A 26511-nucleotide genomic window follows, 5' to 3' on the forward strand; every position below is an offset into this window, starting at 1 on the left:
AGATTTGTAAATTTGGACATTTTTTGCTGGAGTACCCCTTTAATGCCCACTCCTTTTAATACGGTGGAGACTCTCTTGTTCTTCGTCCTTTGTTTCAGATTTTAAGGGATCATCAAACATATTTTTTCTTTTTTTCCGCCAGCGTTTACAGATCCCGGTTCCTATATCTGCCTGGCGGACGCTGCCATTGTGCTGACCACATCATATCTATGGATATAAATAAATCTCATTTCCGCGTAGCCGAACGCTTTGGGATTTGCAGAATAGAGTACATGCACCCTGGGAGCAATTTTTTTTTAAAGCGCTTAACTTTCAGGTGCTGTAACCCCCCAAACATACAAGTCACACATATGGCATTACCGTATGTTGCCTCTATCGTTAGCCGTTCATTGTCCATTATAGCTGCTTTTAATCCAAGATCTGTCCTGTGGTCCGCTTGGCAGGTGATGCAGTTATTGTCCTAAAAAAAACCTTTAAGGGTAAATTCACACAGGCGGATCCGCAGTGGATTTAACGCTGCTAATTTACAGCTAAATCTGCAGCGGATCGATCCCCTGTGAATTCCAATGCAATTACATACTCGCAGTGGAATTGTCCTCCCGCTGCCAGTATGTAAGTACCTGCCGCGTTAACCCCAGCTGCCCGGGATGATACATTACCGGCACCAAGATCCGGCCGCGTCTGAGGCTCCCGGAGGTCCCACGCAGCCAATCAGTGACTGTGGTGGGGCCGTGCACTGATTGGTTGTGCTGGACCTCCGGGAGCCTCGAACCTCAGATGCCGGCGGATCGTGGTGCCGGTAATGTATCATCCCAGGTGGCGGGGGTTAATTAGGGGATCGATCCGCTGCCGATCCGCCCGTGTGAAATTACCCTTAGACTGGCAGCCCTGTGTCAAATTGGCGTGGCCTAAAGTGTCTGTGCCCTTGGCCTGCACTGCCTGCCCTTTTCACCCCTAGGCAGGTTTTTTCCTATTCATCACCTGTCTGAACACGGCACATGTGCTGGATTGTTAAGGCACCTGTGCAGTGTTCAGACAGGTGATGATCAAGAGAAATCCTGCCTTGGGACGGAGAGGCGGTGCAGGCCTAGGGCACAGACACTCTAGGCCACGCCAGTTTCACACAGGGCTGCAAGTTTAAAAGTTTCTTTTTAGGACAATAACTGCATCACCTGCGGAACGGACCCCAGGAGAGATCTTGGATTATAAGCAGCTATCTGAAGGTACAAGTGGTTTGGGGGGGGAGAAATTGTGGGTACAGAGTTGCTTTAAGGAGAGAGATGGCGTCTAGGAGAACAGATGAGTACTGAGGCTCTGGGTGGTAGTTACCAGGTAGGCTTTTATTACATGAGGTGGGAGGAGGATGCATGGAGGACATGTTTGGACCTGTCTGTATTCTCCGCTGCTGGTTTGTCCTTTCTTTGTGTCCTCTGTAAGAGCTGGGATTGTCAGTACAGGAGCCGCACTGAGCTAATGGCATTGCAATGCTGGGATCTGCTTAGCTAGCACCATTGTGATACCCCCCAAAGGACCGCGGCTTTATTAGTCAGGCGATTGTGCGCACAGCACCGAGATCAGTCCCTGGTTGACTCTTTTCTTTTTTTTTTTCCTTTTCTGAAAATATCATTGAAAATAGACAATGTCAGTGATGGAAGTAATAGAAAGCGCGGGGAATACAACCTCATTACAGCTAAACCGGGATAGAACAGCACATTTATTTATAGGAGCAGACGGCTGAGGGTCACACATCACTTATAATTCCAACGTGGGTTTTAGAGACAGACCCTCCGTCTTCTGCTGCCAATGGGTTCACAGCTTGTCGTGTTGTGGGTCCAGTTAACACTTAGTCCTGTATTCATTCAATGGGATAAATTCTCAGCTCAAAGAATCCATTGAAATAATGAATGCTAAATGAAGAATTTTTTTAATTATTTATATATATATTATTATTATTATTATTATTATTATTATTATTATTATTATTATTATATTTTTTTATTTTATTTTTTATTTTTGTAGGGGTATAGGGCCATCTACACAGTAAATCTCCCGGACATCCCATTCATTATTATTATTATTAATAATAATATTTTATTGCTAATTACAAAATGCAATTTAAGGGTATATGCACACTGAGTAATTCTCGAGGAATTAAAGCAGAAAGGTTTCTGAGATGAGTTTGAGCGAATTTCAAGCAGAATTCAAGCCCCATTGACTTCTATAGGATTCCTCTAACGGAATCCGCCCAAAGAGTTGACATGTCAATTCTTTGGGCGGAACGCGGATTCCACATGGAATTCCGGACGGAAATTTCCACAGTGTGCACGGACAGACGCAAATTCCTTTTTGCTCTATGTAAAGGAGCAATGTTGCATTTAAACTGGTGAATTCTGCATGCTTTTTGCGGCGGAATTCCATGAGAATTGCTCAGTGTGCATATGCCCTTAGGCTATGTTCACACAACATACATTTTTAAGACCAGAACGGACGTTCCTTCATATTGAAATGGGTTCCATTGAGGTCAATACAAACAACAACCGCTGTTCACAAAATGTATTGAACAACAGCGGTCGTTTGATACGGCCGTGAAAATAGTGAACATGTCCGTTATTGTTTTGAGTGCCAAATAACGGTTATTTATGCGTTGTGTGAACATAGCCTGTAACAATCAATCAATTAAATCACATATAGATTCGGATAGTCGGAGGCAGCTGTAGGGAGTCCTGGAAAACATGGATACGGCCTATGGTTTGTGAAACAGGCCCCGTTGCCCCTAGCAACCAATCAGATTCCACCTTTCATTCCTCACAGACTCTTTGGAAAATGAAAGGTGGAATCTGATTGGTTGCTAGGGGCAGTGGGGCCTGTTTCACTTTACTCCATGTTCGATAAATCTCTCACAATGATCATTTCTTTTGTCCTGCGTAATGGTATTTTATTTCCCCATTAAGTGAAAGCCGGCGCCGACAGAGCGGCTTCACGAATGTAGCGGAAATTGGGCTGATTATAGAAAATATCTAATGATTATTATTATTAATAACATGAGTATACGGCCGGGACCGATCCTGAAGTCTCCGCTATTACAGCTTAATGGACTGCGAGGACAGATCGGACTTTCATGCTGTGCCGGGGGATATAATTGCTCATGTATAGCTTTCATCACCTTCTCTATAGGGTTTTTGAACAAGCGCCATTTGATCCTTTCTGAGCGGTAACAGAGACGTCCACTTTGCTCTTGTGACTATAATAGAATAACCAGGTTCCAGGACGGACTGATTCACACAGTAATTAGAATGTAAGCTAAGCAGGTTGTCTCTTCTTAGACTTTTCCAGCAGTAGGCAATTCATCATCCGTCTCCGCCGCGCCAACGTCCGCTGTACCCTCGCACTCCTGTCATTACTCCATATCCTTAAGCAAACTCCGGTAAAAATGTGAGTTTCCTGTAGTTATTCCCTACAGGAAAATATTTCAGGCTCTTCAATAAATCTTCTATAGATGGAGATGGCATCATTCTCTTTCTTCTTTCATACTGTTATGACCAATAAGTAGACGGCCATGGCTGCACGGACAAGACAGTGCCATGGGATCACGGACATAGGTCAAGCTAAAATAGGAATACAAGACGGTACCTCTACTTTTCCTGATCTTCTGATGTCTCTAGGACCGTATCAGCGGGGGTCCACCAGGTTACTGCATCTCCCAGCCATCTTGACGGCAGTTCCATTTTTCTCATGGACTCCCACCTACCCTTTGTTCCGACGCATTTCTATGGAGGTGATTTGTACAGATTTGTAATTTACTTCTATTAAAAAAATCTCCAGTCTTCCACTACTTATCAGCTGCTGTATGTCCTGCAGGAAGTGGTGTATTCTCTCCAGTCTAATACAGTGCTCTCTGCTGCCACCTCTGTCCATGCCAGGAACTGTCCAAAACAGGAGAGGTTTTCTATGGCAATTTGCTACTACTGACATGGACAGAGGTGGCAGCAGAGAGCACTGTGTCAGACTGGAAAGAATACACCACTTCCTGCAGGATGTACAGCAGCTGATAAGTACTGGAAGCCTGAAGTTTTAAAAAAATAAATAAAAGTAAGTTAAAAAAAAATCTATATAGCTTTCTGGCACCTGTTGATTTGATAGGGAGAGATTTTTGCTGGAGTACCCCTTTAAGCTACCTATGCTGAGTGGGCTGTTCCTTGAACACAAAGCAGCCAACAAGTTGAAAAAGATTGGGCTGCACCATAGCCGTGATCCGACGCTTGGGAAGTCTGGATACAGTGGCGTTGTGTTTTCTGCAGACATAATAAACGGTTCCTGTCCGGACATCCCCTTTAATTTACAGTTGTATAAAATCCGCACGTACTTAAAAAATGTGGCGTACGCTTCTTTAATCCAGATAGAAAACATCCATTGCTATGAAGAGAATTGAGAGTACGAATGCATCTATACCTCATCGCTATGTCATCTGTTTGTCCTTCTCTTGTAGTTCACGGTCTCCATTAAAAGGGGTTCTCCAGCGCTACAAAAACATGGCCACTTTCTTCCAGAGACAGCACCGCAGTTTGGGTGCAGGTTTTGTAGCTCTGCTCCAAGTGAATAGAACTTAAAGGGGTTGTCCAGCGAAAATATTTTTCTTTCAAATCAACTGGTGCCAAGTTATATAGATTTGTAAAAAAATCTCAAGTCTTCCCATACTTATCAGCATCTGTATGTTCTGCACGCAATGTTTTATTTTCAGTCTGACACAGTGCTCTCTGCTGCCACCTCTGTCCATGTCAGGAACTGTCCAGAGCAGGAGAGGTTTTCTATGGGGATTCATAGAAAACAGAGACAGAGTTCCTGTCTCGGCCAGAGATCACGGTGTCAGACTGGAGAAAATGCACCACTTCCTGCATGACATACAGCAGCTGATAAGTATGAGAAGACGTGAGATTTTTTAATAGAAGTAAATTACAAATCTATATAACTTTCTGATATCAGTTGATTTGAAAGATTTTCGCTGGACAACCCCTTTAATTGCAATCCGCACCTGACCTGGAGACAAGAGCAGTGCTGTTTGTGGAAGTAAGTGGCCATGTTTTTGTAGCACTGGAGAACCCCTTTAAGAACCATGCATAAGTATTCGCAATCTGTTATTTGGATGCACTATGATCCGTGGGGCCTCCGCATTGCAGTCTTGTAGAACAGACTAAAGTCGGAGTAGTTGGTATCACCATGCTGCCTGACAACCCAGCTAGTACTTACAGTATTCCTTGGAAGCTCTTGTAGTATTAAAAATGCATTGGCACCCTGCAGGCAAGACATGCAGCTAAAATCCCTATCCCCTCCTTATAGAGCATATGAGCCGCATGTGGACAGCCCCTGTTAGTGATCAATGGGCGCGGGGTCCAGGGATCAGCCTATTTACATGCGTCTGGATAAGATACAGATGGAGATCTCAGGAGATGGACAGTCACATTAACTGGCTGTCAACCCACCGCCATCTCCCCCATAAAGATGGATGCCAGACAAACACTTATTACAGTCAGGACGGAGGCAGGAATACACGGCTGTCAGCAGCAGCTTTGGCTGACTTTGCCCTAATGTATATTGATAGCTTAAAGGGGTTTTCCTATGAATAAAAACAGGCTCAGTGATGCAGGCGGCGTACCTATTATATGTATACAATCAGCTCAATAGGATCCTTAAAATAAATAAATATATAAGGTGATAAACTTTAAACAATTAAAAGCCACATATAGCCTAACCTACAACTACACCTACAATCCTACAACTACAACCTACAATCAGATTTGTTATTGACTTATATTAAAAAAAAAAATCTTGTGTCTTCCAGTGTTTATCAGCTGCTGTATGTCCTACAGGAAGTGGTGTATTCTTTCCAGTCTACAGAGCAGTTTCTGCCACAGACAGAGGTGGCAGCATAGAGCACTGTGCTAGACTGGAAAGATACACTACTTCCTGCAGGACATGCAGCAGCTGATAAGTACTGGAAGACTGGAGATTTTTTTTTTTTTTTTTTAATAGAAGTAAATTGCAAATCTCAGGCGCTTTCTGACACCAGTTGATTTGAAAGAATTTTTTATTTTTTAGCTGGAGTTCCCCTGTAACATGAAAGCCCCTTTAAGCATCTATCCCGTGTTCTAAAATGAGCTACGAGCAAAAAAATAATTACTAACACCCCTTCCGTTACTTGAGGTCTGTCTATATGATTATTTCTTACTAGTTTTCAGTGATTGGTATTGAGAACTACACAATTCCTGTCACTGTCGTAATTTTATTTTTTTTTTGCAGAAATCAACAGTACAGGTGATTGTAAGAGACTTTGTATTTGGGTTTATTAGCCGAAAAATGTATTTTTATCATGAAAAAGCAGTTTGAAGCGCTCTCCCCCTGTCTTCATGGTTCTCTATGGAGAGAGGAGGGGTGGAGGGAGATGAGACACCAAAACAAGACAACAAAGAATTAATTTACAGCTACATCACTGGGCTATCTCCTCTGATATCAGCATTGACCTTTCTGACCTCTGAATACCGGCTTTCATACAGCTCCCACTGTGTAATTCTTTGTTCTCTGCTGGCTACTAAGCTCCCTCCTCCGCCCTCCCCTCTCCATAGAACAGACAGGATCCGACTGATGTAAGAGTCGAGATTTCCTGATAATGAACAGTGAATGGGGGGGGGGGGGGCTGGGAAAGTCTTTTTGGATGCAGATAATGGAATATTTGCCTAATAAACCCAATTACAAAGTTTCTTAAAAACGCCTGGACTATTGATTTCTGCAAAACAAACAAACAACACAGAGTGACACTTTAAGAGTGAAGGTAGTTTTTACTATGACTTTCGTATTGCTGCAGCAAGTTCCAGTGTGTTTGGCCACCGCAACCTTCAACAATCGGCTGGGGGGGGGTCACTTACTTTTTTACATACTGAAGCAGCCATATGGTAAAGACACCACAAAACAACCGTAATATTCTAGGGTGACACGAAACCCTTGTCCCCAGTTCACCGTATCTGTAGCTGTTTAAAGGGAATCTAAATTTAGTCTTGATGGTTATTCTTCGGAAGTGACTTTGTTTCCTCTATCCCTCTTTTTTTGCAGCTGCCGTCGTATTGTGTGAATTGCACTTTGCAGGTTTCTTATTCCACTTTTAAATTCATGGAAGAAAAAAAAAAAAGAAAGAAAGAAAGGGGAAGCATATGGCGGAGATAATCTGTGCCGCGTACGTCACCAGCTTTTTATGGCTTATTCTGAGTAACAGCGAAATCCGTGGAAAAGGCCGTGTGCGTTCTCTTCTAGTAAGACTGCGATTAATAATTCACCCTGACATATCGCCAGAGGGACAAATCCTAACAAATTAATCAGTAGCCAGGAAAGTAAGGCGCTAGGCCCCTTATTATAAGCATGGCGCTAAGGAGATCGCCACATCCCTCAGATACGTTACGGGTAGAAATGAAGGATGGTGCGTGTGTGTTTGACACAGAATAAAATGGGAAGTTTACCTGCAAGGGGCCCAGAAGTTAGCGGGACCCTCTGTGTCATGGGTGTTAAACTCGTGGCCCTCCAGCTGTTACAAAACTACAATTCTCATCATGCCTGGACAGCCAAAGCTTTAGCTTTGGCTGTCCAGACATGATGGGAATTGTAGTTTTGACATCTACGCTCTACGTGTATTAGGTTGTACCAACTTTCCCTGACAGACCATGCAATGAGCTTTGCTGGTGCTTTGGGGTGGGGGTATTAATGGTGCACATGAGGACTCGGGACCACCTCCAGTTCACCAAAGTTACTATATCATGACCTTAGCTACTTATCACATGAGAATAAATAGTGTGGGGGTGAACTGCTGAACGAACAGGCCTAGGGTCAGTTGTGCACCATCTGGGCAACACCTTCCCAGTTGGCATGGAGGCCACTTTTCCCCAGTCATGGAGTTGAAGACTGAGTAGACTTGCCAAACTGCTCTGGTTTGGACAACGTTTTCCAAATCCAAGAGCTCGATGTTTGACTCCCAGTGTCTGGATGAGTTTGATGACGCCTAGGGCTGGCAGGATAATATAGATACCACCTATGGCTCCCTTGGGGTGGCCTCCAACTTCACCAGACACCTGAGAGTCAAATGCTGTGTGTTCAGGATCGGAGAACATTGGTCAATGTTGTTCAAGTCTGCTCAACATTATGGAGATTCAGACGATTTAGAAGTCCATCCATATACCTCATCAAAGAAGATGGCACAGCTGCAGTCCCAACTCTACGGTAGGTATACTGGCAGGCCATAGGTAACACATGCCCCGGTGGTGCTCAATCTCGAGCAGCAGTGTCCAAACAATCCAAGTACGAAGGTAAAAGATGTCCGTCACCAACTAGGCTTTATTAAACATGAAAGGATAGGGGGAGGAAGGAGTCAGGTGACCACAGTTTCATGGAGGCGTTTCATGGTTCCGTGGTTTGTTGACACATCACATATAATAGTGTTTTGCACTACTTCTGGGCTCTGAATCTAGTGACTATAGTGGGGCATATAGGTTTCAGCTTGGACTGTAAAGTCAGTCACGGGCTGGCCCGAACGCAGTCACGGGCTGGCCCGAACGCAGTCACGGGCTGGCCCGAACGCAGTCACGGGCTGGCCCGAACGCAGTCACGGGCTGGCCCGAACGCAGTCACGGGCTGGCCCGAACGCAGTCACGGGCTGGCCCGAACGCAGTCACGGGCTGGCCCGAACGCAGTCACGGGCTGGCCCGAACGCAGTCACGGGCTGGCCCGAACGCAGTCACTAGGGTTGTTAAGTTGAGTGTCCCGTGCTGAACCAAGCACAGATGTATCGCCAGCCAATTTTGCCAATATATCCCATGAATCTTGATGTGAACCCGGCCTAACTTCTCCCATATGCCTACAATGTGCTTTGCTATCCGGTATAATATCAGACCCCAGGGACATCGTCTACCTTCACAATACGTATCCTTGCCACGGCCATTAGTGGAGATTATATTTATACAAGGAAGCACGGGGTAAATAGGTCAAGATGAAAGCGGAGCGCGCACATCATTTAAGCACTTGTAAATTCTCCATAAAATCTCAGCGTAAAACACCTGTTCGGCAGAAGCCTTTAAAGGTCGCAAGTGGTACTGACGAAACGCGTGCCCGAGGACAGAGCTGCTCAAATGTCACACAGCGTCTCCCGTAGACAGGTTGTGATTATCAGAGCTCAAATTAACCAGGAAAAACAGAAATGTGGAATTTTTTAGGGAGGGGACGTTAGAAGTGATGCTTCTGGGTAGCTTCTCTCTGCAGGACTGATGCGCGTGCCGCGGCCTTTGTTCCTTCGGTAAGATCGGGGCTCGACCCTTATGACCTCTGTTTGTAGAGAGGGGAAATAATTTCGAATCACATCAAGGCTGGGGTTTTGTACGTTAGTCAGGTGGGGTGGAATAGATTGTGCGCGGACAGTCGGGGTGTCCCTGTGTCGGGTATGTTTTGAACTCCTGTCTCTCTTTATCTGAGATGCGACGTCTTAATCTTCGTGGTATTATTGAATCTCGCTCCTTCTCCCGGTCATCTGTTGCTCATCTAGTTTGATTGCGTGTGCGAAATAAAACCACATGGACAGAACGTTGACTGCGCGGCGGTCGTTCTGCAGACAAACGCGGTCCTATATCTGGATAATTGCAATTTGCCAGATTTTATCCAGCGCCGGCGACTTTTGTGTTTTGTTTACTTAAGGAAATTATGTCCTGTTTCATTTGTTTAGGGTTTACACAATCTGACGTATCTAAAGAAAACATCAGCCGTTACTGACGGGAGGAGAATTTATTTTTATTTTTTTCCTTTTTACTGTATATAGGCATTTTAATGCTCTCCCCCCGTGTAACAGATGTTTGCGGTTAGTTTTTTTTTCCTCCTTCTTGTTTCCCATTCTCTTTATACATTTTAGGTAAATCTTTTTCTATGTGTAGTGTTGCCTTTTTTTTGTATTTTACTTAACACTTTTTATTTTTTGCAAATAAAGCATTGACACCAGATGTTTACCGGTAGTCGTATGTCAGATATATTACAATCAGTGCTTTTTTGTTTGCTCTTTTACTTATTGTTTTAGCGCTTTCTTTAGGGTATGTTCATTCTGTGCTTAAGCGCCCTATTACACGGGACGATTATCGTTGTATCGTTTGAATTTAAATGATCGTTTTGTATCATTGGTCGGTCATTTAGATCTGACCCTAAAATCATTGTTAATCATTTGCTCTTTTCAGGTGATCTCCATCTTGGCCAAAAAATTTGGATCCTGAATTGTGCTAAATTTTCACCTAATTTTTTAATTTTTTTTACGGGGTGTATGAAAATCGTTTTTGTAAACCGGAGGACCTCTGTAACTTGACTTTATATACTAATTCATCAACCGACTCTGAGTAAGAGGTAACGGCTAACGTGATAATCCTATAAGGTCAGGTCCCACGATGCTCTGGGGTTTATTAGCCGGTGACTTTGGCCGGTCACCAGGCAGGGTTTAATTGCCGTATTAACTCTAATGGTTATTTAAAGTTCTTTTCAGGACAGATAGTTCCAGTGGCTGGTCAGAGGCTTAAGTCTGTTTCATCTTGGCGGCTGCATAATTGATAGTAATTAACTTTCATGCTACACAAATATCCTTTAATCATCCAGAATTTTTATTACTCTGCAGACAGACCTGTAGATTTAGATAAGTTAATGTCCCAAAGCCCACCACTTTGTAGTAAATCTGCTTAATTGATGATCCAAGGCAGGAAAGCTGATCATGCCCAAATCGTTTTATGTACCGTAAGCAGCCGTTCAGACTCTCTGGGACCTTGTAATGTAAAGTGCGGGCTTGGAAACATTGGTTGGTCAACTATTCTATTTGGCATAGAAAGTAATGGCACTTGCTACTATACATCACTTCTTGGATATGAGAGCCTGAACTGAAAACCACAGCAGCAGCCCTAGAACGGGGATAGGTATTGTATATGGTTAGGCAAAGGCTACAAGGACATCGGTAACGATGTCCCTGCAGCCCTTATTTAACGATTATAGGGCCGTGTAATAGGCCCAGTAAACGAGCGACGATCTAGCAGATCGCTGCTCGTTTACAGGTATTATCGGGCCCCCATCGGCCCGTGTAATACCACCCTAAAATTTCAGCATTTTTAATAAGCTACGTTGGACATTTATCAAGGTCTTTGCGCCTATTTTGTAGGTGAATAATTGGATTTTTCACCCATCTTTGGTTCTGTTTATGAACTATTATTTGACGGGTGAATATTTTTAGTTATTTTTGAGCATTCACCCAAAAAAATCACATAATACGGGATTTGTACCCAATTTATCTTTTGCGACCTTCAAAAAGTAGTAAATGCCTGCGTCTGGTCAGTACCAGGTGACCTTGTTAGTAAATATTCTGTTAAATTAGTCCTTTTCGCCCAGTAAAAAACAGATTAGACTCGATAGTAAATGTCCCCCTATATGTTTTTTATACCTGGAAATGGATAAAATTTAGCGAGAAGAAAAGTTGTGATGCGGCGTAATGGCGTTAATTGCAGATCATTGGTGTTGCTGGGTCTTCCGGAGCTGATGCCTCTTCTCGGCTTATTCATAGCCCCTCCTACAGTATAGGAATGCAGCTAAATGATGAATAAGCGGCTTGTTCCCGAGTCCTCTATAATTTATGGATCCTAATTGAGAGGAGTTCAGAGCGGCTCTATTGCCGACCCTTCCCAGCGTTTCCTCCGAGCACAGATCATCGGCCTTTCCACATTCCGTATTGTGGTTAACCGGTAATTATCCCGGTGATGGTATGAGTAGAGATCTTCTCACAATGCAAATGTTATTAGGACAGTGCGACTTAGCTACCGGCAAAGAGCTTTTCATAGGAGCAGAATAAAGTATGCCTTTTGTTAGCACCCGCCACCTTATACGCCACCATTGTCTTGAGTGCCGTCTCTTGGGTTTTCTTAACCAGTCAACCGTAAACCTGCAACACAGAGGGGCCGTTACTGAGAAATCTATTGTATCTTTGTTCTGAGTGACAAGGTTTCCTTGCTGAATGTCATGGCGAGCTTTTCTATAGTCCATCGGTCTGCTTTCCTGTAGACGTGGTGAGATGAGGAACTGCTGTATCATCAAGTGTCGAGAACATTTATTGCACTTACAAAATACCTGACATAAAAGACAATTATTCAACGCCATAACAATTTAAGGTGCGTTCCAGGGTGCTTGGTACAGAGCTTATGCATGTATCCGCCTAACGTCTCATGCTGTCTTGACAGACCCGGAAGTGCTGTAGTCCCCATTGTGTAATGTTCTCTCAATTGAATTTTAATGCACGTTGTGTATGGGTGCACTATATTTACGTGCCATTGGTTGTTCTTTTACTTTACTTTTACGTTCGCTAGTTCTGAGTACAGAGAGATCTGCCCAGAGACATACGGTAGTTTTTAATGTAAAGCAGTAAGGGGTCCGTGTATAAATATAAGAGTACGAGAAAGTTTCAAAAACTTATGTCGATGACACTTGGAAAAGATGGAACAACTGCAGTGACCACAGTGCTTAGAGCAGGGATGGGGAACCTTCTGCCCTCCAGCTGTTGCAAAACTACAATTCCCATCATGCCTGGACAGCCAAAGCTTTGCTTTGGCTGTCCAGGCATGATGGGAATTGTAGTTTTGCAACAGCTGGAGGGCCGAAGGCTTCCCATCCCTGGCTTAGAGCAATATCTATCACTAGGTCATATAAACCTTCTACACAAGCAACCCCAAAAATTAGGCAGTAGAAGAACTGTCCAGTTCTGGTATAAAAAGTGTTAAAAGCCACCTTCCCAGGCCTCTTTACCACCGTATATGTGGAGCTATTACATGATATTCATCTTCTTCTCAATGGAGGTTTAGCGGTCTGGTAATACTTTAATGATTCTGCCCTTGTCTTGCTGGAAAAGGCCTCCCCATGCACAGATTTCCCGTTGAGCCGGTGATAGGCTTGTCTTTATACACAGCAGCAAAACTGAGGATGTTCTCGAAAATATCCTGCACCCTCTTGTCCCTTAGACGTCTTTATTTCATTTCCAGCATATAAAAGAAATAGTTTACGTACATAGTGCTGTCAAAAGTACCGTGGGTGTAAACACTTTTTGGGGGGGGAGGGGGGTTTATGTGTTGGACTGTCCAATAAAGAAGTTACAGGGACAAGAGAGTGTCCATTTTTTCCATGGACCATGGATGACTTTGATTGGAATGGATTGCCAGATTTTTAACCTGTGATTTTATTTTGTTTATAAATAATTGTATAACAATCCATGGTGGGTTCTGTTAGCTTTAGAGATGTGCGAACATTGAGCATGCTCAAGTCCATCCGAACCTGATCGTTCGGCATTTGATTAGCGGTGGCTGCTGAAGTTGGATAAAGCCCTAAGGCTATGTGGAAATCATGGATGTAGTCATTGGCTGTTTCCACGTTTTCCAGACAACCTTAGAGCTTTATCCAAGTTCAGCAGCCCCAGCTAATCAAATGCCGAATGATCGGGTTCGGATGGACTCCAGCATGCTCCAGGTTCGCTCATCTCTAGTTAGCATACCTAAAATAGGATAGTATTTGTGGGGTCTGTTTTGTTTGTTTTTTCTATGTGAATATTTACATTTTCCTTTTTTTAATGTTTTTTTAGGCTTCTTTCTAGAAAAGCTCGGGATTGATGTCAAGATGTTGCACAGACAGTCTTCAGCTGGACGCTAAGTTTTCCAGAAAAGCAGACAGAAAATGTGTCTTCTCGTCTCATGTTCTCCATGAATTAGTGTCAAGTGACTACACCTTCCTATGTTTGTTTTTTTTTTTTTTTTTTTTTATTATAAATATCTATTCACAACTTGGCAGATCTCATGAAACCAGCGCGTTCTCTGGAGTATTCTCTCCAGGAGAACATTGTCCTTTCCAAAAATAAAGATGGACACGTTTTACTCTGGAATTTTCTAAAGTCGAGCACTTCTTCAGATCATGACCAGTTTGAAAAGGTCCCAGACTGAAAGGTCCGTTGCAAGTGGGACTCAATCATCTGTACCAGATGGACCGCCAAAGGCTCGTTCTGATGATTTTTATATGAGACGTTTTAGGTCACAGAATGGTAGTTTAGGTTCTTCTGCCATGTCTCCCGTAGGACCACCACGCAGTGAGAGCTCCCATCACATTTCCTCTACACCAGGTGTACCCAAAATGGGCGTTCGAGCACGTATTGCAGATTGGCCACCTAGGAAAGAAAATGTGAAGGAAATAAGTAGAACAAGTCAGGATATTGAGACATCCAGTATAGAAACAATGTCTGTGAAGAGTAGTCCTAGTAGTCAGGTTAGTACGTCCAGTATGAATTCTAGTGACTCTGTTATGCTAAAAAGTATCCAGAACACTCTTAAGAATAAAACAAGACAGGCAGAAAGTTTAGATTCAAGGTTTCTGTCTCCGGAAGGTTACTCTAGCGGTAGCTCCCCTAGGAAAGTCCACCGCAGAATAAGGCAAAGGAGTAACAGCGATATTACTATCAGTGAGTTTGATATGGAAAATTTTGAAGAATGTATGTCACCGACTTTTAAGATCGGTCCATCACTCCACCGAGAATACGGTAGCACCTCCTCCATAGACAAACAGGGGACATCGAGCGATAGTTTCTTTGATATAATAAAAGGATATAAAAATGAGAGAGGAGATCACCGGGGGCACGGACCGTCAAAGTTGAGCGAACTATTACTGAGCAGTGGCAGCAGAGGCTCTGGATTCTCCCTGGATGTTATAGATGGTCAAAGAGATGGGCATAGGGCCTTTAAAGACCGGGACAAGCCACTAAAGAGACGCTCCAAATCGGAGACTGGAGATTCTTCCATTTTCCGTAAGCTTCGAAACGCAAAGGCCGAAGGAGAGCTTGGAAAATCTGGAGACATTGAGGACAGTCGTTCTGATGACAGTATTAAGCCATGGACAAGCCCCAAGTGCTTTGCTCATTACGATGTTCAGAGCGTCCTTTTCGACTTGAACGAAGTTGTGATTAACCGGCATAACGTCATCAAGCGACGAAACACCACCACCGGGGCTTCAGCCGCTGCCGCCGCTTCTCTGGCTGCAGGACCATTGTCACACTCTTCCAGCTTCAATTCTCCGACTGGTAGCACCGAGGACTTGAACGCGAAAGAAAACGTCGACCAAGGAGACGACAAAAGCAATGATTTGGTCATGAGCTGTCCGTACTTCCGGAACGAAATGGGGGGTGAAGGGGAAAAGAAAGTCAGCTTGTCCAAATCGAACTCTGGCTCTTTTTCCGGCTGTGAAAATTCATCTTTTGAGTCGACGATGAGTTCACACTGTGCAAATGCAGGACTGGCTGTCCTTGAGGTCCCCAAGGAGAATTTGGTTTTGCATATTGACAGAGCCAAAAGATATATTGTCGAGCATGTAGACCTGGGTGCATACTATTATCGGAAATATTTCTATCAAAAAGGTGAGTTATGCATATTTTTGTCTGCGTTTTTAGCATGTTTTTTTTTTCTCTACTTTTGTGATTTTTGTGCTCAACCATGTGTTAAATGAATTTTCTTCCAGCGCAGAACACGCTCATTTATGCAGTCAGAGTTCATTTCTTTAGAATTTCAATCACTGTAAGGTGGTTGGCTACAGAAGTTACATATCGCCCTTCTGAATATATTCTTAATTGTATTTAAAGTTCCTTTAATTAATTTTGGTTGAAAATCTGCAGGAACGGAGAGGCATTAAGCTTAGGAGACTTTGCCCTTCAGATATAGATTATATTATCTACTTATCCTTGTATACCCTTAGGTTTTTGCACACATGGATTTTTACCTCTCTTCAGCTGAATGTACTGTAGGGAAAGGCTATAATTTTGGGTAATGTCATTGTCAGATCTTGGATAAATTCCACTTATATATTTAGTTCTAGAACATTGTACTAGGGTTATTTATGTTGGAAAACATTGCTGTCATGTTGGTCTGAACCTCAGAAAGATTTGATGGAGCGTACTGTATTTGTTTACCATACTTCTTTTTTTTTTTTATACATTGATGTATTATTCATGTATTACCGGCATATTCTCTACAAATCATAATCAGGAATGTTCTTATATTTGTAATTGCTTTTGCTTATTACAGGGGTTGCCTGGGAAGAGGTTAATTTTGGCTAAGGGTGCTGTAAGAATAATAATAATAATAATAAAAAAGTTATACTCTCCTCCCCTGATCCCCAACAGCCACCATTATGTGATGAAACTGCCTGCTCAGCCAGTCACTGATTGAGGTGGGGCACTATCGTGGCTAGTGATTGGCTGAGCAGCAGTTCCTGTTGAGGAAAATATGTTGCAAGGGACCAGTAGGGATAAGCAGGGACAGGGAGCTGTTGGAAAGGCAACAGTGTGGGGTCAGAGTATGAATTCTTTGTTAAAGCGAGCAAGTTTTTACCATGAATAGACCGGTGCCAGAACGGGGATGCTGATTTTTTTTGAACTGCGGCCCAGTTTCCGCGCATGGCGACGGTCTATTACCGAGCACAGGTCTGTTACCAAGCACCGTTAACGCTAATCAAAATGCGTCATGGAGAGGAGGAAGCTTCCTCCCACTGGGGGCAGGCCAGCCCACATCCAGTGCTACAGGCTGGACTGGCAGTCGGTAATTCACTTCCGCAGTGCGTGGAAAACGGACCGCTGTTCAAGAGAAGGACTGCGGCACCTGTATCCCCTGTATCTGCACCTGTCTACTCATGGTAAAAACAGAAAAGCGATTCACCGCTTTAATGGTTAATGTGCCACTAGGGTTTGGTTGGGGTAACCAGACCCCCTCAGGAGCTGGTTACCCCAATCGCTTTCTAGAAGGAGGAGGGAGAAGCGCCCAGCTAAGTGCTTTTCTCACTGCATAAGGTCTCCATAGACTTACAATAGAGTCTGTCTCCAGCAAGGAGGAGAAACTCTCTGCTGACAGTGAAACTTTTAATTCTCTCTAGACTTGGATAGTCTAACAATATATATTCATAGAAAAAACAACCTAAAAGCAACCGAAAAAGAGACACACTATAGCAGCGAGTGATACTGACAGTCTCCAGAAAATACGGACACTGGAGTGTATGAAGGACCATGGCGGGGGTGACAGGAGCTTATATTACGTCATTGCTACACCAGGCTTCTTCACATTATAGGCTGGACATTATAGGCTAGACCCGTCACCATCCTCTAGCACCTGTGCATGCATTATAATACACGATGATGGATACTCGTCACCTCTGTGCATTGACGCAGTTCTCGCTCCTGTCTGGACAGCCTCATATGACGTCATTAAACGACAGTAATTTTGCTCGGGGCTATAGATGGAGAACATATAGAAAAGCTGGCATCTCTCAGACTTGAGAAAAAAAGAAAAAAAAACGGGAACAAGCTGCATCTCATTTGTATTGGAGAATGATGGCGGTGTATTTATAGCCGCATCCTTGTTGCTATGCAGGGTTGGCAGCATCATTTATAGAATAGCGAAATCACAGCTAGAAATTGCGATTTGCTTTGGAAGCTATGTAAATGAATAGGCCGGTTATCATGGAAGCAGTGACTGCCTATTCTCACTGCTGTAGCTGCCGTCATGTGGCAGATGTTACCATACAGCCCGAGCTAAACAGAAAAAGCAAGAAAAACAGCTGAGTTGTGCATCCATCCAGCTTATAATGGATTCAGAAAGTCTTCAGTCCCTATCACTTCCCACATTTTATGTTGAGATTAAAATAAAAAACTCAAGGCCCCCCTTCCCCCCATCATCATCATTTTGCACCCAATACCCCATAATGGGAATGTGGAAAGAGAAATTAAATTTTTCTTGCAAATTTAACAAAAAGGAAAAACTAAAATTTTGTATGGAAGAAGTTAAGAACCTTTATTCTTCCTAGATCTGTCCGCCCCACCAAACTAGGTAATCAGGGGAGGAAGACCTTGGTAAGAGAGGTGACCAATAACCCATTGGTCACCCTTGCTAAACTCCAAAGATCCTTTGTGAGAAGCTTCTAGAAGGTCAACCATCACTGCAACCTCCACCAATGTGACCAGAAAGAAGCCATTCTGCAAGACATGAAAGCCCACGGGAAGTTTGCAGAAAAGCACCTAAAGGACTTTGGTGAGCAAGATTCTCTGGTCTGATGAAATCGAGACAGAACTTTTTGGCCACAATTCTAGATGTCATTTCAGAAGAAAACCAGGTGCTGCCCATCACCTGTCCCAATACCAACTCTACAGAGAAGTATTGTGGGGGCAGATTCATTCCGTAGGGGTTGTCTAACAACTGAGACAGGGAGACTGGTCCACTCACAACCCTCGTACATTGTGTTTTTATATTCTCATTATAGGAGTGCAGAATTATGGGGGAAAACTTTAAAAAATAGTTGATCAGCTTAGTGCCGCCTAGTACTACAGATCAAACAGACCCGGAGCAGTTGCTTCTGTGCTAGTGTAGTGGCAGCATCAGATTACTGCAGCCTCTGATCCTATTCACTTCAGCAGGAGCTGGAGCTGCAGTAATGTGGTGCCACCGCTACAATGAGTATAGATCCAACTGCTTCCAGCCGTGGTCACCCCCTCTGATTGACTATTGATAGCCTATTGAAAGGACTTTTCAAATGCATTATACATGCTATTGTTGGGTCTAAAGCAGACATCTTGTAGGAAAAGTAACAATGAAGCCCCGGCCTTAAAGGAGTTTTCTGATTGGTAGGTTGCCAAAGGTTGCATCCCTAGAATACCCTATACAAAGAAATTCTTATAAAGCCTATGAGAATCCTTTTTTCTTGAGGGCCAAACAAAACAAATTTTTTTATTTTTTTTATTTAGTTCTTTACTTTTAGTGCAACAAATTGCGAAAAGATAAGTGGTTTCCCTGCTGTGCTTGTGGCTGGATATAAGTTGTCAGAACATATATATGACGGGAGGTTTAATAACAATAGCATTGCTTTACTGAAGTTATGTATCCGTCTGAAGTGTTCTGGAAAAGTGTCACCATTGTTCTTCATCAAATGAGCATGAACCTCTTCAGGAGATGAGCCGTGCGGAGACAAGTCGGAGGAGCACCCCGCGTGTTCCCGATGCCAGGACGCTATTTCTACTTGTCCCTCTGACATCAGCTAGTGAAATGTTGTAGCACAAGCATTGCGCTAGTGAAAGGGTGGTGGAAGTTTTTGGAAAGTTTTACCGTAATTATTTGTTTACTGGGTCTATTGCCTATACTGTCCTTTTTGGGTTGGGTGGAGACTTGGGGTCCTATTACACAGCGCGCTTTTAAACGATTAACGACTAACTATAAACGAGCGCAAACGAGATTCTTTATCGTTAACCTGAAATCATTCAGCATATTTCACAGGTTAATAGTCATTAGATATGATCGTTACTATAATTACTATTGTTATTCCGATCGTTACTATAATTATTATTGTGATCGTTACTATGATTGTTATACCGAGTATATAAGTTTGGGTACCGCATCCGCCATGTACTATCTTTCTCTTTATTTATTCTGTCTATGTTGGCCTTAAAGGGCTTATCCAGTGAAAATAATTTTCTTTCAAATCAACTGGTGTCAGAAGTTTGTAATTTACTTCTATTTATAAATCTCAAGTCTTCCAGTACTTATCCGCTGCTGTATGTCCTGCAGGAAGTGGTGTATTCTTTCCAGCCTGACACAGTGCTCTCTACTGCCACCTCTGTCCATGTCAGGAACTGTCCAGAGCATCAGCAAATCCCCATGGAAAACTTCTCCTGCTCTGGACAGTTCCTGACATGGACAGAGGGGGCACTGTGTCAGTTAAATGTAAATTAAAAATCTGAAAGAGAGTTTCGCTTGAATACCCCTTTAAGATTTGGAGAATTGACACTTAATTTTTCTTCTGACAATTTTTGTTCTTGTGCATGCGACTATTGATTCTCACTGTTCTGCTCTACCCTGAAGTCCTGGGGGTATCTGAAAACTGGGAGCCACCGCCACAGGACCCAGAAAAGGAGACTTCTAAAGGTACAGCCTGGTTCTGCGGTCTAGTTACCTGTGGATATTAGGATTTATATAGATGTATAGATCTCTGGCAGACCAGCCTATCCTTAGCCTCTACATGGGGGTGAAGTCATGGCAGTAACAGTCTATGTGTATAAAGTAGTCCCCATAAGGCAGCTTTACGTATGTGCTATACATATCCCTAAAGAGCATGGTCCCCATTGAGCACCATGGTGCAGTTACATGGGAGCAGCTCCAGGATTTCTGTAGCTTTTCTCTCCGTCAGTCAGTGGTGAGACAAGTGCTTATCCGCCTCTCCGATAGGAAGTCCCTGTATTATATCCTGGTAATATTGTGGTTTCTGAGGTCTGGAGAACGGCCACAGCGCTTTCCTACAAGAGCCGCAAATGACTGTGTTCAGGAGATTGATCAAGTGATTGTAAGGTGACGGCTCAGTGCAAATCCCGAACGTGGTATATATGGATTTCAGCATCACTGCCTGGTATACCTATAGCCGGGTCCATGCCAACTATACAGGATGGTATTATAGAGAGAATCACTACCTGGTATACCTATAGCCGGGTCCATGCCAACTATACAGGATGGTATTATAGAGAGAATCACTGCCTGGTATACCTATAGCTGGGTACATGCCAACTATACAGGATGGTATTATAGAGAGAATCACTGCCTGGTATACCTATAGCTGGGTACATGCCAACTATACAGGATGGTATTATAGAGAGAATCACTGCCTGGTATACCTATAGCCGGGTACATGCCAACTATACAGGATGGTATTATAGAGAGAATCACTGCCTGGTATACTTATAGCCGGATCCATGCCAACTATACAGGATGATGGTATAAATGTGACCACCAATCTGATGTGTCTGCTCCACATAGTGGTCGGTACGAGGCGGAGTACTCTGGGATTGGAGGGGACTGTATTAATGTGAGAGTAAAATAAAAGGCCGTTCTGTTCGGTTAGAGGACATCAATGAGATGTTCCGTCTTCTATCACCTCGGCCTTTCCTCCCTTGCCGTTCAGGCTCTGTACACCTGCTGACTGTAAAGAGTCTTTTAAGCAGCACGGCACGCGCTTTATTTCACGCTCTAGGCGGCCTGCCCGCAGCGCTCTAGGCGGCCTGCCCGCAGCGCTCTAGGCGACCTGCCCGCAGCGCTCTAGGCGACCTGCCCGCAGCGCTCTAGGCGGCCTGCCCGCAGCGCTCTAGGCGGCCTGCCCGCAGCGCTCTAGGCGGCCTGCCCGCAGCGCTCTAGGCGGCCTGCCCGCAGCGCTCTAGGCGGCCTGCCCGCAGCGCTCTAGGCGGCCTGCCCGCAGCGCTCTAGGCGGCCTGCCCGCAGCGCTCTAGGCGGCCTGCCCGCAGCGCTCTGGGCGATAGATAGATATGTGTATAGATATATATGAGCCTGGACATATTTCACCTTTCAGCTAATTTTCTCAGGCGTAAGATTAAAGCAGTCCAACTTTTAAAAAATCTTGATGGTTATCCTCAGGAGAGGTCATCAGATTGGCGTGGAGTCGGACTCCTAGCATCCTGGCTCACCTTTTCCATTTTTATTTCTGCTCATCCTTGCATTGCATTGTAGGTAGCGTTCTCCCATTCAAGTGAACAGGGCAGCGCTAGACAACCTTGCACTGCTGTCAGAAATAGTCCGCTACGACCACGCATCGCTACGTGTAATAGTGATACTCTGCCGACTGGTCCAGCAAACGAGTGCACATCTAATAGACCGGCGCTTGTTCACTAAAATGATTGGGCCGTACTAGGACCCTTACTTTGTACTTATGAAGCCTATTACATTTTCTCCATGAGTCTTTATTAATCATTTTGTTTCATTTTTCCTTGTCCAGTCTACAGTGTGCTGTATGAGCCCCTCTCTCTGCTCATACACCTTTACAGCCAATAGGATTATCTCCAGCAGACTGCCTTGTACCTGCTCTACTCTCTATCTACAGTCTGTCTGAGCTGTCCCCACCCCGTCTATTACATCCAAGAGAGCAGAAAGTTCTTCTAAGCAGCTAATAGAATCACTTTAAATGAAGGCTATTTAGCATATTCGGAAAACTATAAAAAAAAAAATCATTGCAGATTGAGTCCTCTGTAATATGACATTGTGTGTGCTGATTCCCATCGGGGTCAGCGAAAGCCGATGACTCCTGTTCAATCCTCCAATCTGCAGACTTGGTGACGGTTTGCATTGATTTGGCCGTTGTTTGATTTGTATTATTGTACAGTGCTCGGATATTACACTGACCTTTAGTGTTTATTGCTAGTAAATATTGTATCGCACCTTGGCGTGGCGTGAGACGGAGGCAAAGTGATAACCTGAAGTAATACAATTACGCTGTTACTGTACTGAAAATATATGACCTAGAGCTAGATTATTTTTTTTTTATTATTATTTTACATGGTTTTTGAGTGTTTAGCTTTGTTAACAGCAGTTTACAGATATGCTTTACAGCAGCTGCATGAGCTAAAAACCATGAAACTGGCAGTCCTTTTGAAAAATACAATTACCAATTTTTTTTGTTTGTTTTTTGTGCACAAAGCATAACGTTGACGAGCATGCCCTTGAAAATCTGGCATACAAACCAGCAAAAAACAGTCAGTTTTACTTTAATAAACCAGATTCAATTGACTTCAATGGTAGAGTGTAGTGGGCATGCGCTGTGAGCGGTGACCAATGCCTGTTGTGAATGGTGGGTTTTTTAAGACCACAAGGAGGGACCTCTACAGAGCATGCCCACTGAAATATGAGGCTTTACGATCAATGTGAAAGTTACAAGATTCATGGACTTTTTTTTTTAAATATAATTGATAGGTAATGTAAAAAATGTTTGTCCAAAAATATTGTCTTTGTCAGTACATAAAGAATTCCCATGCGTGTATCGCCTGTTGCTATGCAGCATCATCAGGGGAATGTTCAGTAATTTTTTATCATCCAAAAGGCCAGGAGGGGACGTCGCTAGTTATAAATAGAACCAAATGCTGAATATTACTGTGTTGTATGGAGGTGATCTCGGCACAGACACATACATTTTATATACTCTTCTATAAATATGATACATGGCTAATACTACTGTGAACCCTCTGAGCAACTAATAATTTCACTTAGCAAGTAGAAATAGATGACATGAGAGTCTGGCATCAGCTCAGTGGTCCACATCAGTGACCCGGGATGTGCGATGGACCTAGGTGAGACAAGTGACACCAGGCTGTTAGGTTTCTAGTTGACATTTCAGAGGAGAGGGGGAAGAGCAGTGACCTGTCTTCTTAATATTAAATATGTATGTGTGTGTGTGTGTGTGTATGTGTATATATATATATATATATATATATATATATATATATATATATATATATATATATATAATCATATATATAGTTTTCTTCTAATAGAAACACATGTGAATGTAGAGCAATTCAGGAGGGATGTATTGTTCCTATGTATGAGAGCCCTATAGACAGAAACTATTCATAAACCGCTTTATTCACTTCCCTGTCTGATCCCAGCGGGATGTCCTCATTGTAGATCCACCCACTTGGAAATAAAGAACAATCTAGATGCCATGAGGAAGTCTTAAGGGAACAAGCAGCCTAGGCTTGTATTAACACTTCTGTGTTCGGCATAACTTGCTTTTAATAGGTTAGAGCAGGGATGGGGAACCTTCGGCCCTCCAGCTGTTGCAAAACTACAATTCCCATCATGCCTGGACAGCCAAAGCTAGAGCTTTGGCTGTCCAGGCATGATGGGAATTGTAGTTTTGCAACAGCTGGAGGGCTGAAGGTTCTCCATCCCTGGGTTAGAGGAATGTCTCATCGTAGAAGGACCTAGTGTTTATGTTTACTCTGAATTTATTAAGTTTTTCATATTTTACAGAAGACAAAAATATAAAGGCCAATATGCTCTACACATAAGAGCTTAAGTGGTAAACAATCAACAATGGAACCGCAACATATCTATGCATATTATCTTAGTCAGGTACATTAACTCGAAACATGCGAAATGAAAACCGCGGGACAAATCCGCCCCTTTGAACTCATCTGTGAATCATGCAAAGAAAACAATAATGAACTAGCGCCTGACAACAACCGTTAGCTCTAAGAGTGCAAGGACATCACATATATACACAAGGACAAGACACAGAAGGGTAAAAGAAAAAAAAGGGGGGGGGGGGGGGTGACATAAAGAAAAGGAGGGGGAGTAAAGAAGGGGGGGGGGGGGTTAGAGAAGCACCAAAAAGAGCTCTTTGATGTAATAGGTCAGCAGGAATAATGCCTCGTGGGGGTAAGACAAAACTGAGTGTACAAAAAGAACCTGGCAGTCCCTGGCCCACCAACTGGGGCTCATCAGTGCACCAGGGCCGTAAAGTTGTCGGATTCCACAAACAGCATCCAGGGCATCCATGTTTTCAGAAATTTTTCCGAACGATCATGCGCCTCAGCCACCAGCTCTTCAGATCTCTGAATATTTTTAAGCTCTCTGTACCATTCCGTCAACGTAGGAGTATGCGCCGTCTTCCAGTGGCGCGGGATCACCGTGCGAGCTGCTGCCAGTAGGTGTCTCAGCATGCCCCTTTTTTGTGCTGCCAAAGATCCGGGCAGCAGGGATAGCAACACAATTTGGGGTGTATTTGCTACTTTCTTTCCTGAATAGGCTTCATAAACCCGCAGGACACCATCCCAGAATGGCCTCAATTTATCGCATCCCCACCAAATATGTAGGATGGAGCCCTCCTCAGTGTCACATCTCCAGCATCTATCAGATATCTCGGGGTAGATATGATGAAGCAAAGTTGGGCATCGGTACCATCTAGAGAGGATTTTATAGCTCTTCTCTTTTGAGTGAGAGTCCAGGGACAGGCCATGTGAGAAGGTACAGATTTTGAGTTCATCTTCAGATGAGAAAGTGACTGCTAAGTCCCTTTCCCAAGCTCCGAAGAAGGGAGCTCTAGCGTTGTTGCTCAGTAACATGAGCAGCGAATACATTCGCGATAATGTCCCTGTACTCTCCTCAGCAGACAAGACCCAATGGTCAAATTCCGTGAGATCAAGGCTCGATGCGGTACCCATCCGAGATGCACGTACAAAAGAGCAGAATTGGTTATAGGTGAACCAGGACAAGACTCTATCTGGACTCTGTTCTTGCAAGGAATGTAGTGAGGGAATTGCTGTAGCTACCCCCAGTTGGTGAAGTCTGGGACTGTCTGAGTTATTCCATACCAGGAATGTTTGTTGGTTAAGGCCCGGCTCAAAGGCAGGGTTAGAAAATAATGGAGTCATGGGGCCCTGCCTATGTGAAATCTTAAAGCGTGTCACCCATTTATCCCATATGTTGAGAGTGTATTTAGTCAAGTACACCCATGTAGGTAAGGACTCTCTGTCCTCTCTAAGGAGCCATGGTGCTATCCTCAAAACAATGTTCGCTATCAGCATCTCCACGTCTACCCACCGTTTACCTCTCCCCTCCCGCGTCCAGTCAATAATCCGTGACAGTGCTGCTGCTTCATGGTAAAGTTTCAAGTCTGGTAAACCCGTTCCCCCTCTTGACTTCGGTTGAGTGAGAACCTGGGCTCGGATCCTCGCCCTACCAGTTCCCCACACGTACTTAGAGAATGCACGCTGTAGGTGTTTAAAGTAGGAAGCAGGGACCGTTATCGGGATTGTTTGAAAGATATATAAGAAGCGTGGCAAAATGTCCATTTTTAACATGTTCATGCGTCCAAACCAAGAAAGGAATCTTCGGTGGTACGCTTGGAGCATATCTAATGTCTTCCGTTGCAGTGGGAGGTAATTCAGAGGAAATAGTTCTAAGCGCGCAGGAACCTGTATACCCAAATATCTGATGTTTTCAGATTGCCAGTGAAAGGAAAAATTAGCTTGAACCGAGGACAAATCAGCCGGTGACAAGGAGAAGTTGAGGCCCTCGGTCTTAGTAAAATTAATCTTGAAATTGCTCAATCTACCAAAGTGCTCAAATTCCCGTAAGACAGAAGGGAGGGAGGTATGGGGGTGGGTTATGTAGAGTAAGAGGTCGTCAGAAAACAGCGCCAATTTGTGATGACGCTGCCCGACCTCAATCCCCCTCACATCGAGGTTGTTCTGCAGTGCTACCGCCAAATGTTCCATAGTCAGTATGTACAACAGGGGTGACAAAGGACACCCCTGTCGAGTCCCGTTGTTGATCCGGAATGCCTGCGACAGGGTCCCGTTGGCTCGAACTCTTGCTGATGGCTGAGAATATAAAGCCATCATCTTTGAGATATAGTCAGGTCCAAGACCTACTTGGATCAGTGTAGCCACAAGAAAATTCCATCGGACCTTGTCGAAGGCCTTCTCTGCATCGATCGACAGCAGACATAATGGGACCTTAGCTGAGCGTGCATGGGAAATCAAGTTTATCGTACGCAGGGTATTATCCCTCGCCTCTCTGCCCGGGACGAATCCCACCTGGTCATTGTGTATAACCTGTGGAATAACAGAATTAA

General features: G+C 43.8%; 1 protein-coding gene across 5 annotated transcripts in view; it reads left to right on the forward strand.

The window, feature by feature from the left end:
• The window catches only part of SIPA1L1 (signal induced proliferation associated 1 like 1), a 185697-nt gene that overhangs the window by 87591 nt on the left and 71595 nt on the right, over positions 1–26511 (forward strand). For all 5 annotated transcript variants that reach the window (XM_069951189.1, XM_069951192.1, XM_069951193.1 and 2 more), the window contains one exon: positions 13664–15478. In XM_069951189.1, coding sequence (XP_069807290.1) covers positions 13990–15478 — 1489 coding nt within the window. In that variant the 5' untranslated portion in view covers positions 13664–13989. The remainder of the gene's footprint in view (positions 1–13663; positions 15479–26511) is intronic.

The sequence above is a fragment of the Dendropsophus ebraccatus genome, chromosome 13, assembly GCF_027789765.1.
Source record: "Dendropsophus ebraccatus isolate aDenEbr1 chromosome 13, aDenEbr1.pat, whole genome shotgun sequence".
Lineage (NCBI taxonomy): Eukaryota > Metazoa > Chordata > Amphibia > Anura > Hylidae > Dendropsophus > Dendropsophus ebraccatus.